Raw genomic sequence first — 19,898 nt, 5'->3', positions numbered from 1 at the left:
ACCGAACAAACCCATTAGATAATTACTGATTACAGAGTTTCATCAAGTGAGGAATTTATATAAAATCTCCGATCTTGATTAATGAACTAGCTTTCAGAGAAAACACTTGAATATCGATGTATCGATTTATCGATACGACTGTCATTATTGACTGAGGTCAAGCAACTGCTGAGACCTCATTACCACTCCACTCAAAAGTATTTTATCTGCTTTGTGACGTTCACATGTTTCGGCTTTTCTATTGCAAGCAAAGGGCAAATTATTTCTCGAACTCAACTGCAGCAAATGAGAGAAACTGGTGTCTGTCTCAATGTTACAGCGTACTTTATGTTGTACATAAATTGTGAATTAAAGTTCGTTGTCACTAATATTGCAATCTAACGGTTAAACAAAATATTCTTAGCTTACAAACATTGATATATATATATTTTTTTTACTGTAATTGGACTTATGCCTGGTGGCAGTGCTTACAAAAACGGACATACATTCAATAAAGATACAGCACATACGTCTCAAAAAATTTCACAGTACAATACAAGTAATCTTCACTTGCCCTACAAAAAAAAACCCAACATCACGTGGTGTTCCCAGTAGGTCACCCATCCAAGTACTAACCATGTCCAATTATGCTTTACTTCGGTGGCCGGACAAGAACCGGTGTTTTCAACATGGTATAGCTGTTGTGTATTGCAGCTTAAAAGTTATATGTAATGCAAATTGTATATGGCTCAGAAAGTTAAGAGTACGACTGGACAGAGGGGAGACAAGAAGTGTGCAGATTGGAAGAGGAGTTCGACAAGGATGCTGTTTATCACAAATTTTGTTCAACTTGTACAGCGAATGCCAAAGAAGCTCCGGATGGGCTTGGAGACTTCAAATTAGGAGGGAAAATTATTCAAACTGTGAAATATGCAGATGACCTTGTGTTAATGGCTAAGAAAGAAACTGTGGTACAGGGTATGATTGATAGATTAATTGAAATTGGAAGGTGCTATGGCATGGAAATGAATGTGGAGAAAACAAAAGCAATGAAAATTTCGAGACAACCAACCCTAGTCACAATAAATATAGACCAAAAACAACTGGAGAATGTGAAATGTTTTAAATACTATATTTGGGTAGCTTGTTAACAGATGATGGAAGATGTACGTGTGAAATTAAATCTAGGATTGCCGTGGCAAAAGCTGCATTTAGCAAGAAGAAGAATCCTTTTACCAGAAAATTGGACTTAAATTTGAGAAAGAAACTAGTGAAATGCTAAATTTGGAGCACTGCTTTGTATGGGGCTGAAACTTGGACACTTAGGGCAGTAGATCAGAAACACCTGGAAAGCTTAGAAATGTGGTGTTGGAGAAGGATGGAGAAGATCAGTTGGACCGATTATGTGAGGAAGGAAGAAGTGTTATTTAGAGTCAGTGAGCAGAGGAATATCCTACACGAAATAAGAAAACGGAAGGCTAATTGGATTGGTCATGTCTTACGAGGTAACTGCCTTCTAAAAGAAGTTATTGAAGGAAAGTTAGAGGGGCAGATAGAAGTGACTAGAAGACGAGGAAGAAGACGTATGAAGATGCTGGATGACCTTGGGGACAGAAGAGGATATTATCATTTGAAGGAGAAAACTCTAGATCGCATCAAGTGGAGAAACTGTTTTGGAAGAGACTGTGGACCTGTCGTCTTGACAGGTTACTGATGAATGAATGAATGCAGGGAAGCACAGCAAGAAGACACTTGGCAGATGATGATGTAGGTGAGCAGGATAATTTTAAATTTGTTTTTACTGATGAGAGATGTAAGGATATATATAGTACAGGTTGATTCTAAATTATTGTCGAGATTTACTGGCTAATAATTTTCGAACAATTAGAACATAATAAAACTGCTTATGAAATATGAAATTGTAACTCAGAAAGTTTTATTACCTGTAGAACCAATACTGCAGAATGGTAAACAACTTAAAGTTACGCGCCTTTCGTTGCACGTAGGGTTTGAAACTTATACACCACGGAAACTTTGACAGTAAATTAGACTCAATCTGTAGATTGAACTGATCCACGTTAGTGCAAGCCCATTGCCTGGCGAGCTTACAAGTCCTTTGTACTGCAACAGGCAGAGAAAAGTGCGCAGGCGCACTGTTATCCGAGCTGCGTCTTCAAGGCCTTCCGCAGTCGAACTCGGTCGAACTCACTTTCCTTTCAATTGCATTCTGATTTGTGTTTGGATCGAGACATGAGCTTTGTTGTACTAAGAGTTCAAGTTGAATTATTCAACTGTATCTTTCTTTTCGAATTCATTTGTAAACTTCGAGGATTTATTTGTATTTGTTGTGTTTTTGATATGTGAGGTACAGAAAGAACAAGCGCCATCATATTTAAAATTATCAAAGATAGAAGCATAAGACGGAAGTGAAGAAGTACGTACATTTGACACAGCCCATCTTTGGAATGATGCATACGAAATTTCGAATGTGTCACTATTTCTAGCATGGGCTTATGTTTTCCTTTGCTTTTCTAAGATGAGCAATTGCGTATAATGTAATAAATGTTTTAATTACAAAGTGATTAGTAGTTATACAAGTACACAGGAAGAAGCTGTGAGAAGCAATAACGAATAATTTTTTTAGAGTATAAAAGGATATATTAAGTAAGGACACAATAATATTACAGATCGTTACTGTCGAACTAATAGAACTCGTGCATCGTATTTTAGAAATCTCGGTTTCCAAGCTCAGCTCGAATATCGGTTATCATAATCTTAAAGTTTTAGTGGTTTTCCTCTGTTCCTCCCGGTGAATTCCCGGACATTTCCTCATATTACCTTCAGGCCATTCTTTCCATACTTCCCCAATTAATTATTAACTATTAATGATCACACCATTTGACGCTATATAGTCCGAATTACTGCAGTCATTATATGAAGTATAAAATAAATAAGCATTTGGTTGAGGCACTATGCTACAAGCCGCAAAATCGCGGGTTCAATTCCCGATGAGGTCACTGGATTTTTCAATTGACCTAAACCTTCCAGCCGCACTATGAACCTAGGATCGACTCAGCCTCTATTAGAAATGAGTACCAGGAATCTTCATGGGGATAAATGGTGGCCCGCGCGTAAGGCTGACTAAATCACCACCGTCTGTAAGTCCACTTCCTAGAAAATGTGGGAGTCTCCACGTCTCACATCTGTATGAGCCTCCACGGCCTGTTACAGGGATAGTTTTGTACATTGCGATACTAAGAATATCTGTTACAATATGTGAGAAGTAATTTTACCTAAATGTGGAAGAATGTAACTAGGCCGATATTTTATGAGTAGGCTTATTTTTATGGAACTGTAATTAACAAATCTACAAATATATGACNAGTGTACATAGTAGAAAATGTACGCAGGGAGTTCTGATTCACCCGCCAGTAACCATCCTGTCCTCGACCGATCCCGAGCTACCATAGCTAAGACAGCCGACGGCAGCCGAGTGTAGCGCCGATGTAGGAAATGAGTAACGACAGACCCAAGTAATTATTATTTCTCACCCCCTCCCCCCTGAGGTGTAACAGCCAGCATACCTGGATTTATACACATAGTACAAGACTTCAAATGGCAGCCTTGTACAATTCTAGTTCTTTAGCTGTGGTCTTCGGTGTAGAAGACCGATATTAACTGCCGTGGGAATCCGTAGCACTTACCACGCGACACCCTCTATTCGCGAAAGGTAGCACTAACTTCGCCGACAAGCGGCGGTCGCTCGATCGGTATAATTCGCTTGCCGACTACAGGCCACGGAGTTTGTTTCTTAAGCTGTGGCTCTGTTGTACAAGGATGACCAAGTGTCCTGACTCACCAGCGTGTGGTTCGTGACGAGGAGAGAGACCGTGTCGTTGCTGGTGTCGAGGTAGGCGAGCGCACCATCGTCTGTCTGGAATACGAAATGTGTGTGCGAGATCCAGACAGGCGGCATGCGTCGCGGCGTGAGGTCACCCTGCAGGTACTCGCTCAGCTTCATACGTCGCCCACTCCAGTACAGCATCTCGTCCACGTAGCCCAGCAAATATATCGCCGTCAGGATGCCCACAATCACGACGCCGATGACCAGCAGCGACAGTACGATGCTGCGCCAGTTGTTGCTGTCGTTCGCGCCAGCCAGCACCAGGTCCTGGGCAGAAACATAATCGTGACAAGGGATCGCACAGACGTAACACGAAAATTTTCACAGCGCCACAGGCCAAACATCGGTACAGGTATCATGAGAAGGCATGTATAGACACAGAGAACACATAAGCCATATAATGATACAAAATTTGACCAATCATAACCTGGGATTTCAGGCATCTTTAGTGTAGGAACGAAAATAGATACGAGGGTGCTCTTTGCAGTATTTTGTCTTTCACTTGTAACAGTTCTCATGCACAGGAGTAGACAAATTTCTGGGACGAAACACTTCACTGTGAGCGCCATCTCTAGGCCTGAATGCAACCCACCTTTCGTCAAATGACTTGTAACATATCGTATGTTAGAACTGGTAACTGCTGCAGCCATCCGTGCCTTGAGTTCATTCAGCTTGTTGACACTTTGGCTGTAAACCTGGTTCTTGGGGAACGAGGTAGCGTAGTTGCTTTAGGTACTGTGCTACAAGCCGGAAGGTCGCCGGTTCGTTTCCCGATAAGGACACTGAATTTTTCCAATTGGCGTAATCCTTCCAGCCGCACTAAGGCCTTGGGGTCGACTCAGCCTCTGACAGAAATGAGTACCAGGAATCTTCCTCTGGGCAAAGGGCGGCCGGGGTGTAGGGCTGGCAAACTCACAGCCATCTGTGAGCCGATTTTCTAGAGAAAATGTGAGAGCCTCGACGTCTCACAACCATATGAGTCTCCACGGCCTGTTACAGGGATAGCTTTACCTTAATTTTACCTGGTCTTTTACATAGCCCCAAAGGAAGGAGTCCAAAGAGTAAGATCAGGAGACTGAAGATTTCACACGATTGGTCCCCCTCTTCCTAACCATCGACCTAGGAAATTCAAGTTCAGTCACGGACAGTATGAGGAAAATGAAAAGGGGCGCGATCCAATTGAAGAATAAGATAGTTGTTGTCGGGTTGTGGCAGAACATAATTTTCCAGCATGTCCAAAAATGAATTACTTATAAGTATATTCTCATCAAAGAAAAACGGACCGATGACTTTCTCATATAAGCGCACATTTCATTCACTTTGGAACTACCAAGAAACGGATCATGGCCTGTAAAACGAATAGGAATTGTAGCGCGTAGATCTTTTACTGAGTAACGACATCGAAACAAACACTGAAACAATATCCGCTGCTAGGCAACAGGTATTTAGTAAGCAAATATACTCAGCCGCTACTGAGTAACGCCTTCTGAGACAAACATGTTCTCACGGAAGCGATTGGAGTATAAAATAAATAAAGATGTTTTCTGTGCGATCCGTGACGAAATGTTACAAGAGGAAATTCGGAGCAAGATTTCAGAGTTGTAAGGAATCTGTGAAGAGAAGACATAGTCGGTGCAGTTAGAAGGATCTCCATTGTTAAGATCTGTTACCGGGAAACGACAAGTTAAGCAGACTGTGAAGACTTAGCATATGCTGTATTGATTAGGAAAGTGCCATGATTAGCAATGGCGTTTTAATTAAGTGTAGTCATGAGTCGTGTGTTAAAGTGGCCAATAAATCCAATCTCCAATCCAGACCCCGTCTATAGTCACGCTCAAAAAGTGACAATATTATCACGTGTTTATTGCTGCGTGACTAATAATAAACGGGGTTCGGCTTGGATGATTTTATTTATTAACACTTTCTTTTACAATCTCTTTTAATCATACTAAATTACAATATATCTTCAGCCCAACCCTCCTTTCTGGACTGCCGAGGACTCGCTCCATTCACAATCTCTTTCTGATTTGATTCTATTCTGTATTATTTATATAGTCTCGAGGTGGCTCCACAGAAAACATCCGTTGCCTAGCACTGGACGTTATCTATTGTTGGCTGCGTATTTGTTACGTGCTTGCTTACTGAGTCGTTCCCTGACAATGGGTCTATATGTCCCAATATATGTCCACAAAGGGAATGAGATGATATAAAATTATATACACATTATATTTCAACACAGGTATCTGGCAATACGATACAGGACGAAAGAGCATGGCAGAAAGCATGACTCGCTCATGGATCTGGGCCCTTCTTGAGAAGCTGCCAGTTGTGCAGCTAAAGTTCTTCTCAGCATTTTTTGGAACCCTCATGTTCATTACTGTGTTCACAAGAGTCCTCCCCTGGTCCCTATCCTGAGCCAGTTCAATCCAATCCATGTTATCTCATTCTGTCTCTCTGAGATCCATTACAATGTTGTCCACCCACTTATGTCTTTGTCTTCTCAGTGATCTCTTTCCACCTGGCTTTCCCACCAGTATCCTACATGTATTGCTCCTCTCCTCTATTTGTGCTACATGACTTACCCACTTCATCCTCCTTTACTTGATCGTTTTAATTATACTTCGAGAAGAGTAAAATTAATAAGACTCCTCATTATGCAGTTTTCTCCAACCTTCTTGAAGAATATATCACTAATTAAATTAATAGATATATAAATAATGAGAGAAATACATCGGCACAAACTTCAGGAAAATGTGAGAAATAATGTCTATACAAGACCGGGGACGTATGAGGACAGAGATGAGTTGCACGTAGATAGCACAGAAGGGAGCTGGCACATGTAGACGTAGGAACACCGAACTGAATGGTCTAGTGCCATGCTTCTCAACCGCCTGGCCGGGGCCCAGTAGTGGACTCTGGCATCAATTATACTGGGCCGCGAGAAGCTCTTCTGGAATTTGCCATTTTCATTTTCTAAGCATTTTTCATGAATAAATATTTTACAGTGGAAATATTCAGAGGAGAACAATATTTGTGTCGAGAAGCTCAAACACAGAACACCTAAATCTGTGTAGCAAATGTCAGTGACCAAGCCGCATATTTCTAAACATGGAAGTATTCATGAATGATCGGGAATTTTCAGACAACCAAATCTTTCAACCTTCGGGAAAGGCAATACCGGTGTTTATGACCAGTCATAAATATTGCCTGCAAGCCGATTACAACAATGGGCGTCATATCCTCTGTTCTCAGAAGTGAGCGAAATAAAATCTGTGTTGCAAATGTCAGTGACCAGTCAGCAAGGAAGTATAAAGAAACTGTTTCCACTGAAATTGAAGACCATGACAGTCTGTATCCGGTTTTCAAATCTAGTAATTCTGAACACTGTTTCTTCGCAAGTTCGCATTGCAGTGTGTAAGTGCTTGTTTCGAAACCTGAGTGATTTAAATTTTAAAGTGAATAAGAGACAGGGGACTTTGTTTAAGTTTGGTGTTAAGAAATCTCGTATTGAAAGTGTTTAGTGACGCAACAAGTAGTGATTCATCCACCTCAAGCCTACATAGCGATCTCCAGGATGTACAAAATGAAGGGAAAACCACCAGCACACAGAAGAAAAAGTCTGCGTCCATTCGTAAGTACATGGACAGCTACTTAAAATTTGGTTTCATACAATGCCCTAACACTGACCAGTTGCCACGACCTCAATGTGTCATTTGTGCTACTGTTCTGGGAAATGAAGCTATGAAGCCATCGGGACCTACCCGATATCTCAACACAAGACATTCCGATCTAGTCAACAAACCCATTGAATTCTTTGTGCGTAAAAGAGATGCACTTATAGTAGAAAAGGAAATTATTTAACAAGCTTCAACCATTGACACTTCACTTCTGACGGCATCCTATTTTATATCACTACAGATAGCTAAATGTAAAAACCCATATTCCATTGGGGAAGAACTCATTAAGCCTTCTTTGATTGCTGCTTGTAATGAAGTATTAGGCCAGTCTGCGGCAAGTAAAATGAAAGACATCAAATTGTCGAATGATACAGTTGGTAGGCGGATATCTGATATGGCACAAAATACAGAAACGCAAGTCATTGAAAAAATTAAAAAATCGAAATTGTTTGCGTTAAAACTGGACGAATCTACAGATATTCAGAACAGCAGCGTTTTACTTACTTATGTACGATATATTGACCGTGACGAGAGTGACTTGAAGGAAGACATTTTAAGTGTTTCTGAATTACCTACACACACTACCAGCAGTGAAATTTTCAAAGTTTTAAATGGTTTCATTGAAGAGGAAGGTCTCGAATGGAAAAATGGCTTTGGAATTTGCACTGAAGGCGCTGCCTGTCTTACAGGTAAAAATTCAGGTTTGGTCACTAAAATTAAAGATATGGCGGGCAATAACTTAGCGTCAACGCATTGCTACATTCATAGGCAAAACCTGGCCTCCCAAAAAAAAAGACACCTGAACTTAATCAAGTCCTGTCTCAATCTGTTAAGATTATTAATTATATAAAAGAGAGTGCTTTAAATACAAGACTGTTAAAAGCATTGTGCGATGAAATGGGCTCTGGACGTCAAAATCTTCTTTTCCATTCGGAAGTTCGTTGGCTGTCCCGCGGTAAAGTTCTCAAGAGGTTATATGAACTCCGAAAGGAAGTCGAGCTCTTTCTAATTGATAAGAAAAGTAACCTGTCCCATTATTTCAGGATAAGAAATGGGTAGCCAGGCTGGGGTATCTCAGCGACATATTTTCTTACATGAACGAGTTGAATTTAAACTTCAAGGTCCAGATACAACAATATTTAATGTGTGGAACAAGATCAAATCATTCAAAAAGAAACTGAAACTCTGGCTTGATATGATTGCAGAAGGTAACAATGAAATGTTTCAGTCGTACTCGGACTATATTATGGAAGCAGATGATTTCTATTCACAGAATTCAGTTTCAGATATTATTGCAGCCCACTTGAAGATATNGTCCTGTCTCAATCTGTTAAGATTATTAATTATATAAAAGAGAGTGCTTTAAATACAAGACTGTTAAAAGCATTGTGCGATGAAATGGGCTCTGGACGTCAAAATCTTCTTTTCCATTCGGAAGTTCGTTGGCTGTCCCGCGGTAAAGTTCTCAAGAGGTTATATGAACTCCGAAAGGAAGTCGAGCTCTTTCTAATTGATAAGAAAAGTAACCTGTCCCATTATTTCAGGATAAGAAATGGGTAGCCAGGCTGGGGTATCTCAGCGACATATTTTCTTACATGAACGAGTTGAATTTAAACTTCAAGGTCCAGATACAACAATATTTAATGTGTGGAACAAGATCAAATCATTCAAAAAGAAACTGAAACTCTGGCTTGATATGATTGCAGAAGGTAACAATGAAATGTTTCAGTCGTACTCGGACTATATTATGGAAGCAGATGATTTCTATTCACAGAATTCAGTTTCAGATATTATTGCAGCCCACTTGAAGATATTGTTGTTGTCGTTTGAAAAATATTATCCCGAACATGAGGATCCCCGGAGGCAAAATATGTGAACCCTTTTGTTGAACACAAAGAGACAGCCCTTTCCCATGAAGAAACCCTTCAACTTATTGAATTATCATCGAACAAAGGACTGGAAAGCACTTTAAACACTACGAGTAATTCGAAATTCTGGATAAGAATGAAAAATGAATATCCAAATTTATATGAAATAGCAGTGAGGTTTCTTCTTTGTTTTTCCACCACGTATCTTTGTGAAACTGCATTTTCTGCCATGACTGTGCTTAAAACGAAACAAAGGAACTGCCTGCAACTTTCTGACTGTCTCCGTTTGGCTCTCACTTCAATTCATCCCAGAATTAATAAGCTAACGGACGGAAAACAGAAACAGAAGTCTCACTAGATTAACTAAAACGTTCCAAACTCAGTTGTGATAAAAGAAACTAAGTTTAACTTTCCAATAACTTATAATTGCTGTGTTAAAATGCTTCGTCTTTAAAATCAAAATATTAATTAGTGTTGGAAATAGTGTTTAGAATTGAGAGATTCATACATTTTTATTTATCAAATTACATAATTTACATACAGATTTTTTCACGACTTTAGGCCATAACTGCAGGAGTTAATTTCCTAGGTCTTTGTGATCAAAAAAGTCCATATAAACATGTGTCCGATTTTGGACGGTTACGGAGTTATGACCGTTTAAAACTCAGAATGGAAGGTAACGATTACTGACAATAAACGGAACAAAATAATAAACCAGCATAATACATGATACATTTAAAGTATGAATGTAAAGTTAACTTCGTGAAATTACCTTTAATTTGAATTTATTGGTGCTTAAAGCTGATTTTCGAAAATGCCACCACCGGCCCCAACACAGGCTGCCGCTCGGTTGTGAACCGCGCTGGACATACCAGCCCACCCTGTCTTAGGTACCTCTCAAGTGTCGAGATAACGAGAACGCTCTGTCTGTAGCTGGCTAAAAATAGCGACCCGCCAGCTGACAGACGCGGTTCACACGAGGGCGTGTACGGGAATGAAAAGACGGTCTAACTCCGTAACCGTCCAAAATAGGACACATGTTTATATGAACTGTTTCGTTCACAAAGACCTAGGAAATCATCTCCTGCAGTTATGCCCTAAAGTCGTGAAACACTCTGTATATAATTGATTGGCGTGTGAATGTGATAATAAGTGTTTCACCGGCAAGTTGACATCCTTCTGTTTCTTCCCCTACTCAGCTGACTTCTATGGTGAGTTACAATGCATAAATATTTTTCTCACTGCCGTTTTTTTCAAGCCAACATCATTAAAATCAATTTAATAATACAATAATCAATTTTACGCTGAACAACACAAGTTTTTGGTGAACAGCATGGGATATGTCAATGAAAATTAGCACAAAATAATTTAATGATATTGGTCTGAGGAAACTACAAAATGCTACAAAATTTCATTAGTCCAGTGACTGACAACCAATTTAAATGTAATTTATGTTTGTCAACATGCCACACCGTATACATAAGTGTACTAATACCCTTCATGATTATGCTATAATTAATGACTAATATTACGTTAACTTAATGCATGAACTTTAACAAGACTGGAGAGGTATTTATGAGTAAATTTGTTGGGACTAGGCCCTCGTCTTATAAAAAAGAACTTACTGGGCTGCGGTCTGATAAAGGTTGAGAACCACCGGTCTAGTGGTAACGTTTTCTGCATTTTTTCGTGAGCAGCTCGGTTGCAATCTGTACACCGGGTTTCCTGACTGAGGTTTTTGTGATCCTCCTCATCGCTCCAGGAGAATGTCGTGGTATTAACTAAACAATTCACCACAGCTTCCTTGAGAATCCTTTCCAGTACATCAACCATCAATCGTCCTTTCCTTCGAGGCTGCATGTTTCATTTCGTGCGAATGCCCTTCAATAACTCAACAGACGTAGGAATTAGTAAAACACGTTTACCAACATTCAATCCCAGTGAAGCGAGAAATTTCATATCCTCGCAGAGAGGCCACAGGCTTTAACAGGCGAAGATCTCTGTGTCAGAGAATAAGAGAGATCAAGGAAGTATGTTGAGGGTTGATTAATTCGGGTTTTGTAATTTGTGAATATTGAATTACGCTTAAAATAAGATTTGTTCTTCAGTCGGAAATACTATGACTGCCCTAGGCTTTGCCTAGAGTTGCGACTGCAGACCATACAAGAGGGGCAGTGGCGGCATCTAAAGCACGGCTAATTCTCATCCTCCTTCGTCCATTTTTTTTATTTGAGAGGAACGCCACTGTGAATAGGCTGGTTTTGTTCATGACGGAATAATAAAGGAAAAAGTTAAAAAGCAAGAAGAAAATACGAAAGAAGACAGAGAAGAAAACTGAAAAGAATAAAATATGAAATTGATAGGACAGGAGTAAAAATCAAATGAAGTTGAGAGAAGGATGGATATTGGAATGAAGAAAAGAAAGGAGAAAAGATAGAAAGGAAATTTTTATATAAAATAACTTAAGCAGAAAACAGGGAAAACTAAAACAAAAACGTTAAAGAGAAAGATATTTTATTCTTTTATAGTTTGTAATTTAAATTTGCATGTGAAACACGGAATGGCAGAATGATTTGTAAAGGATGAATTAAAAATAAAGTAGAAGAAATTTATCATGGCGTGTTTTCAGACATTATATAGGTATTTTTCTGGAGAAAATAGGGATGACCCCGATGTAACTCAGTCGGGTTAACCGGTCTGCTAGTCGAAAGTAGATCCCATGATCTCACGAGCACCTGCCGAGAAATCCCAGTCCCAACTTTCGGCAAGAATGGGAAAGAAACATAAAAGGCAATAAAGAGTAAGAATAAATTGGCAAGAATAAACCTTACGTAGAAATTATCATTTTTTGACAAGGAAAAGGAAAGTGCTTAGGGAAGGAAAGAAACAAATTAAAAATAAGGAAATAAAATAAACAAAGAAAATTGGGAAACAAAGAAATAGGAACAAAGATAAGAGATAAAAGGATGGATGAAGTAGAGAGAGAAACAGACATTCTGAAGGACATCGAGTGACGTGAGTATTCAAGTCTTAACTATTTATGAACAGGAAAACGAAGTGTGGCCGGGCTCAGGGGAAAACAACGCTAGTCGCCGCAGTTCTCTACGCAGGTTCCGGGCATTCCACTCGGCGTCTCGCGGTACCCAAGTAAGTGATGCCACTTAGCAGATGTTGGAACACAGCCAAACTTTAAGCATTCTAGCACCCTATCTTACCAAGAGCTGGGCAGTTCCTCTCAGGGTTCGCTACGTTAGATCAGTTACAGAAGACAATTTAAGCTGATAGGTGAAGCATCTGATGAGTGAAGGGTAAGTTGGTATCAGATATTATTCCGGAAGATACACAGCTTGTGCCACGTAAGTGAATATTTTATACAATACTACAAATGCATTCTGGATTGGCATGGCTCATAGAGTACTTATTGATTACATAAACTTGTTCACTGCATTGTTTTTTTCCTTCTTCTTCTATTCCCCTTGCACCCACTTGGACCATAGAGTATTTGTGAGACGCTTCGTTTCACTTCACTTTCTTAATCTTAGAGAGTCGATAGGTCTGCCTGGACGGAGGATCAGCCCGTCTCACTTAACACAATACACAATAACACAATACAGAACACAAACACAAAATAAAAACAGACATCCATGTCTTGAGATGTCTTGAGAGGGATTCGAATCAATGATCCCATTGTTCGAGCTGACGAATACATTTCATGCCTTATACTGGGGGGCTATTCTGCATTACTTTGTCTGAAAGTTAGGCATTTTGGTAGATGCGAAGGATTGAATAGCTCGGGTTAGACCCAGTATGCAAAGAGCTCATCCTTAATGGCTCGCATCACCCCCATATTGGTACATTTCAAATACTTACGTGTATACGCGACTTCCAGAAAAATGAAGTCATTCAGATGAAGTGATTCCCTTCTCTTATAGAACTCGGGAAGTTCATTACCCTGATCATTTAGGTCCGCCATTAGATCTCTCACTAAGTCAGTTTAATCCAGTTCACATCTTCGTAACCTATTTCTCTTCTAGATCACCATCTTAGGTCCATTTAATGAAAACATCTCGAGATCTCAGCTGTGTCAACTGGTTGTCCAGAGCTATCGAGATCAGGCGTAAGGGATATGTAGGACACATAAGCAGGAACCGGACAGAGAATTCAGCGGTGGCAGAGCGCAGATTTGAGACAGAGCAGAGTGCAGATTTCAGGAACAACTCTATACCAGAAAAAGCACCTGGATACCTGAGCCGCCTAATAGAGGGGACTATTTATATCATCCCAGAAACTTGAAACACAGTCGGTCCTTGTACCCGATGGCTAACATGACGAAACAGTGCAGAAATACACCAACTCGGAGAGAAGAGCAAGCAAAGCTCACCCACGACTCTGTCCACTAGCTGCCCATAGTCTTTTGCTTATGAGCTAGAAGATGTTATACACTCATAGATTGAACTGTTTGGATCCAATGCCACATCAAGTCCTGATGAAGAGAAGAGAATTGGTCCCTGAAATGGTGGTCATTTTTAACTGACATAGTTGAAAGCCCGTGAAGATCTCATACATTTTACCCCCCATAAAACTTCAGAGTTTATGTTATCGGCATATTTCGCAACGATTGAAATTATTTAAGGATGCCCTTTAAGATGTGTGTAATATCCATGTTATTACAGGTGAAAGTAAAGTGGCCAATTCTACCTTGAAATTTCAAGCAAACTCTGTCAAAATGATCTTTCATGGCAATCATACTTCAAATAGGCAACATTACGGAAGAACATTTCTGTGTTTAATCGGATTTCCTTATGGCGTCTCTAGAATTTATTGTTTCTAGGTTGCACATTTTAATACCAACCTTGAAAAACTAAAAAATATACATCATATTACTTCGAATAAAAGACGCATCTCAATTTTTCAGCGAGAAAAATTGTGTCTTATATTCGAAGTAATACGGTATACACACACACACACACATATATATATATGAAATACAGCGAATAGAAAAGGAAACAGTAGTAGTCTAATCTGAGCTGCTTTCCCTGAGTTTGCCCAGAGGGACTGAGAACAGTCACGAAAACTCAGGAGGATTTGTCTGTTTTGAGATCTACGTGTACATAGAACTCGAGTATTTCTGCTCAGTTCCGTGTGCAGTGTACGGAGCAGTCGCCAGGAACTCATAGATCGTTTCAGACGTGAATCTCGAACAGAGAAGAGCGAGGCTGCATGCCAGGGGCGGCAAGATATGTTTATGGAGCACTGTTAGGTTGTGACTGGTAGGAGAAAACTGAAATGCTTTGAGAGTAATCTGCCGATATTTGAATGAATGGCACGGCTTCAAACCGAACACTACTACAGACATATTACTATTGCTGCTTTCAGGCGTTAAGAGAGACAGCAAGGTGGTCCATAAGCCTCGTGTCATTTTTTTTTCAAAATAACAAAAGGTAAAAAGTAACCATTTGAGCATTCTGTAGGTACTAGACGGAATGCTTCGTTAGTTGTAAACTTTCATTCATTCATTCATCAGTAATCTGTCAGACGACAGGTCCACAGTCTCTTCCAAAACAGTTCCTCCACTTAATGCGATCTTCTGTTTTTGGAAAGAGACTATCCAGGAAAAGTGATAATGTGGTAGTTTTTCCATTTGCTTTCCACATCGCAGTACAGCAGCCGTTCAAACCACTCTGGTCACGCCTGTTGCTATACGAACTCGAACCATCTCGAGCATTTGTTCTGTGCTTCAAGTCGCTACTGACGACGCTGCTTCCGGCATCAGTTTTTGGTGTCTCTCTTCGTCTGATGCCTACCCTTTGACCTGTCCAGCAAGGGAGGCCCTGCCAGTAGCTACGCTGCCGCTGGTATAGCTCTCAGGGTCCTTGGCATACTCAAACTTTATCTGTCTATAAATGTAATCAATCCTGAACCCTACTTGTCCATCATTACAAAACTTCTTATTCCAAAGGTACAGGAGTAACCTGGGACACGAAGTAACGTAGTTATTTGAGGCACTATGCTACAAGCCGCACGGTCGCGGGTTCGATTCCCGATGACGTCATTGGATTTTTCAATTCACCTAATCCTTCCAGCCGCACTATGTGCCTGGGTTCGACTCAGCCTCTACCAGAAATGAGTACCAGGAATCTTCATTGGAAGGTAAAGGGCAGCCCGGTCGTAAGTCTGACAACCTCACCGCCATCTGTGAGTCGATTGTCTAGGAAATATGGGAACCTCGACGTCTCATAACCCTATGGGCCTCTACGGCCTGTTACAGGGATAGCTTTACCATTTCTTTTACAGGAGCAACCTATGTAACGGATAGGTATAGTCATGCAATAGAATATGTTAAAAATCTTCTCTTTCGTATCTAACAGCAAATAATATTTTCTGCTGACAGATGTCCAGATTCTTAACACCTCTGTAGATTTCACGATTGGCGGGGACTGTAGAATGTCACTTTCAGAGACACAGATCCCTACAGTTATTACATGGAAACTGCGAGATAAATTACTCCAGTCCTTATAGGATCGACACTTTCACTACCGTTGCACCAAGAAACTGGACACATCGCATTAATTGAGGGCTCATTCTGTCGGCCTTAGCACAGAAACTCGTGACCGATCCACTCGAATCATATCACCAGCAGTGCAAGAAGCAGATGCCCCCTGAATTACACAGGCAACGTTTGTTTTGCCATAGAAGCTTCGTATCGTGTTGGCTGAATCGCATGAAATTCTGGATTATTATAATCATACATGACGTCCCTCTAAGCCTTACATATTAAGTCTCTAACTTCGAAGAACCCAAAGTTGGTAGCTGTTCATGTGACATTAATACCATGGTAGGCTGACTGGAATTTGGTTCAGTGGCTGATAGTTTCCAGCTAACCCATAACTTCTCTGTTGATATACACCTTCATTTCCATCACCTCGATGGCTCACTGGACCGTATCCCTAGTTTAGTCCACTTCACATTCTCAGAATCACGTTTCATATTGCCCTAGTCATACGGATCGACAACATAATATCCTGCTATTAAATGCGAAATCTTGAAATTATTCAATATGTAGTGACCAGACACAGAATTTGGATGATTATTAAATTTAGTGAATGCTTATTAACTCGTAGGGCCACGCGGTAGCGTAGTGGTCAAAGGTGCTACGCTACAAGACTGAAAGTCGCGGGTTCAAATCCCGATGAGGTTATTGGATTTTTTCAGTTGACCTAATCCTTCCAGCCGCACTAGGCGCTCGGGTTTACTCAGTCTCTAACAGAAATGAGTACCAGGAACTAATTAAATATTTTCCTGGGGAAAATATTTTCGTTTCTAAATCGTAGAGGAACTACAGCTGGTCCATTTTGATGAGAGAATATTCCTTATTTCCTGTCGCGTAAGAATAAGCTTTTCCGTTTTTTCATTTTTTTAAGGAACGACTCTATATCCAACAGTCCCAATCTGAATTTCTTCATGACCTCCACAATAAAACATTTTCTGCTCCTCGTGTATAAGGCTCTCCTACACACACGTCTTATACTTTACATTTAATTCGTCCGCTTGCAAATCCTCTGACTGCAGTCCCAACAGTCTGATATTTTACTGTAACGCTTGCACAAAGTTGAGCATGATGAAGCCGCGCTCATCCTGCTCAAGGCTAGGACAAAGCAGTCCCTTGCGAAACGCGTGAGGCCGATACACTTCTAAGAGGCCGGCATGCTTCTAAAGAAGTCGCAATTCATTTTAAGGATGCCTGGCATGCTCAAGTAATCAGCAGACTCTTGAAGATGACACACGTTTTCACTGTTGATGTCCACGCTCTTCATATCAGTTTACTATATTATCAGACTAACAGTCTTTGAAGTCACTCCGGACAGGAGGTAGTCGAACTTCTTGAAGTGTAATATTGTGGTGCAAAGGGTCCTGAAATATGTGCTACACGCCCAAAAGATCACTCTGTGACTGGAAAAATTCCACCGTCTTTCAACAGAAGTACCGCTTCACGAAGTAAATTCTTCTTACGCAATCCAATGAAGAGGTCCACGCACCTCCGGCTCACGTGGCAAATTCTTTTTAAAGTGTCGATTTCTGGGTCTGCTCCCATTCCAACCGCCCACATTAAATTCCGTTAAGTACAAATAAGAACAACACGGTCCTAGTTTGGACTAATGTGGTCCGGAAATTGATTGAGTGACTAACTGATAAATTACTTTTGGTCCTCGTCAGCAGAGTGATGCTTGATTCCGAGTTCCATAGGACTCATGACCGTATGTTACGCTCTGTCAGCTCTGAAAGCCTTCAGACTAATACGTCTACCGGTGTGGGAGCCTTCTGGTGGTACTTCTTATGTGACTACGAGAGGGAGGGACGTGTCCACCGAGCTGTTGCCTATCAATGGACGACCCTGTGGCGCTTCTCTGACTGCATAATTCCTATTTTCAGGTGTCATGCCATATTGCTTCCCCTTCAGGCTTCTCGTCTCGGTTACCCTATAGGAGCACAGCTACTTCTTCTTTCTATCCAAATATAAGTTATTTTTCAGGGTCTTTCTTGAGAAATTGGGAAAGCAATAATTTCTAACTTGATACAGTGTACCTGTGTTGCGATTTACTTTGCAGAATATCACTTGTATCTGAACTAAATGCTATGAGATATGAAAAACAGTAAGAAGAGTATTTGAAAAATATAAGTAATCAGATGGAGTAAGTCTACACATTTCTATAGTTATAGTTATAGTTTTGATCTGATCAGCACTTCCAGCTTGCAATAAAAAACTTCCACCATTTTTCTGCAGCGAAAGCTTCCGCCTGAGTACATAATGGAACACTTATGGTTTAAATGTATTGGCTATAAATTCACATTTTTTCTTTTTTGGGAAATCTGGCCGATCAATTTTAATGTTTTTATCAGGATATCCTAGCAGCTATTTTATAGCATACAACTGCTTCTTTGAATTTCTGAGTCCCATAAATGAACCCTGTCTCGTTCCTATTACGAGTAATACCGCAACATCAAACAGAGCTTCTTTTCTCGATCACAAAATCTCGATCCATACTCGTATAGGGACCTCCTATAAACTCGAATGTACATCAGAGCTCTTGTGCCAATTGAAGTAATTTATCGTGGTCTGTTTTCTGTTTCACTTATTTTTCGAAAATATCAAAATCATATTTATGTTCAAGAGGGCGTCAAAAAATCTTCATGGAACTTAGGGATTGGTCTGTTGAGTTCAGTCACAGGTGCTTCAGACAGTCTCTTTTTATTNGGGGGGGGGTGGAGTTCAGCTGGGTCCACTCGGCACTCCTGCCACTGTTTCGCCTATTGTACCTGCCCCGGCTGATTATGATGATGGAGAATTTAGTGGAATGAAGATTTCTAGGGGAAACCGAAGTACTCAGAGAAAACCTGCCCCAGCCTCACTTTGTCCACCACAAATCCCACTTGACCAGACCCGGATACTTCAGACGTAAGTGTGGCAATACGAGTAAATATATTATCACGGAGCCAAAACAAGGCGCATTGGTTTTATTAGCCTACTTTCCTTAAAGGTACAGGTGTCCCTGTGCTTAACTAAATAAGCACTACGGCATGAAGGCGTATGGGGGAGTGGATGTATAGATCCATGTTTTCTTGACCTCAGCACTAGTTGGAGGTGTGTTGTCAGTTTCAAGCCCCAGCCGTTTTACCCATGGGGAAAGAGCCCCCGGTCGCCATAGGACAGGAATTTGGGTGGACCCCAAAGCCGGTCGGCACGACATGGAGAAGTGAAAATTCTTGCCCTCACCGGGACTCGAACTCCGTCCTCTTGGTCGTCCGGCCCGTAGGCAGTCGCCATTCCGACTACGTTATCCCAGCCTATTTTCCTTACTTTAAAAATAGAAGGGGACTTGTGAGATAGCCTTCCTGTCTATGTGTCTGTGCGTCCTCACTAACGCTGTTAAGCAACGGCTTGGTAAACACGTTTCCGCGACAACCAACACATGTAAGAATAGGACTGTTGGACGGGATGTTTTCTATGCGGTCCGTATAGTATTAAGCACTCAATATGTAATCAAATGGAAACAGTCGATTAGTTCTTCCCATAGAGTCAGGAGTGAGCGATTGAATGAGTGACTGACAGCCAGCAGAGTCACTCCCAAGTAGAGAGGGTAGTCAGACCCCTCCTCTCGTCAAAGAAGAGGAAGTCCCATTTCAAAACATCTGGAAAGAACGAAAACATGGTTATGAGGTCCAGTACCAAGAAAGACTGTGCTGTCGACGGTCAGCAGAAATTTACTGGACTGGAGTTCTCCCCACAACTTCTGGCAGAATTTATTTTATAAGTGCGAACAGGCCACATGAATGAAAGTTCTACTGAAGAAGAAAATATCCGCTATTCTGGCCAGGATATTCCGCGCCCCTCATGAAACCGTGTTTCCAAGGACCCGACACGGGTCCGTATCATGAGCCAGATGATTCGACTCCACACACTCCCCCACTGTT

At 40.8% G+C, this 19,898-nt stretch overlaps 1 protein-coding gene and 1 pseudogene across 1 annotated transcript in view; both read right to left on the bottom strand.

Moving 5' to 3' along the window:
- LOC111869272 (inactive dipeptidyl peptidase 10) overlaps nt 1-19,898 on the bottom strand; it is a 164,322-nt gene that overhangs the window by 45,987 nt on the left and 98,437 nt on the right. Inside the window, exon 3 of the mRNA XM_023860666.2 lies at nt 3,839-4,150. Coding sequence (XP_023716434.1) covers nt 3,839-4,150 — 312 coding nt within the window. The remainder of the gene's footprint in view (nt 1-3,838; nt 4,151-19,898) is intronic.
- LOC111869274 lies at nt 567-685 on the bottom strand (annotated as a pseudogene).

Source organism: Cryptotermes secundus, unplaced genomic scaffold (genome assembly GCF_002891405.2).
Source record: "Cryptotermes secundus unplaced genomic scaffold, Csec_1.0 scaffold18, whole genome shotgun sequence".
Lineage (NCBI taxonomy): Eukaryota > Metazoa > Arthropoda > Insecta > Blattodea > Kalotermitidae > Cryptotermes > Cryptotermes secundus.
The sequence above is the reverse complement of the archived record's forward strand: the minus strand, read 5'-3'. Positions and strand labels throughout refer to the sequence as shown.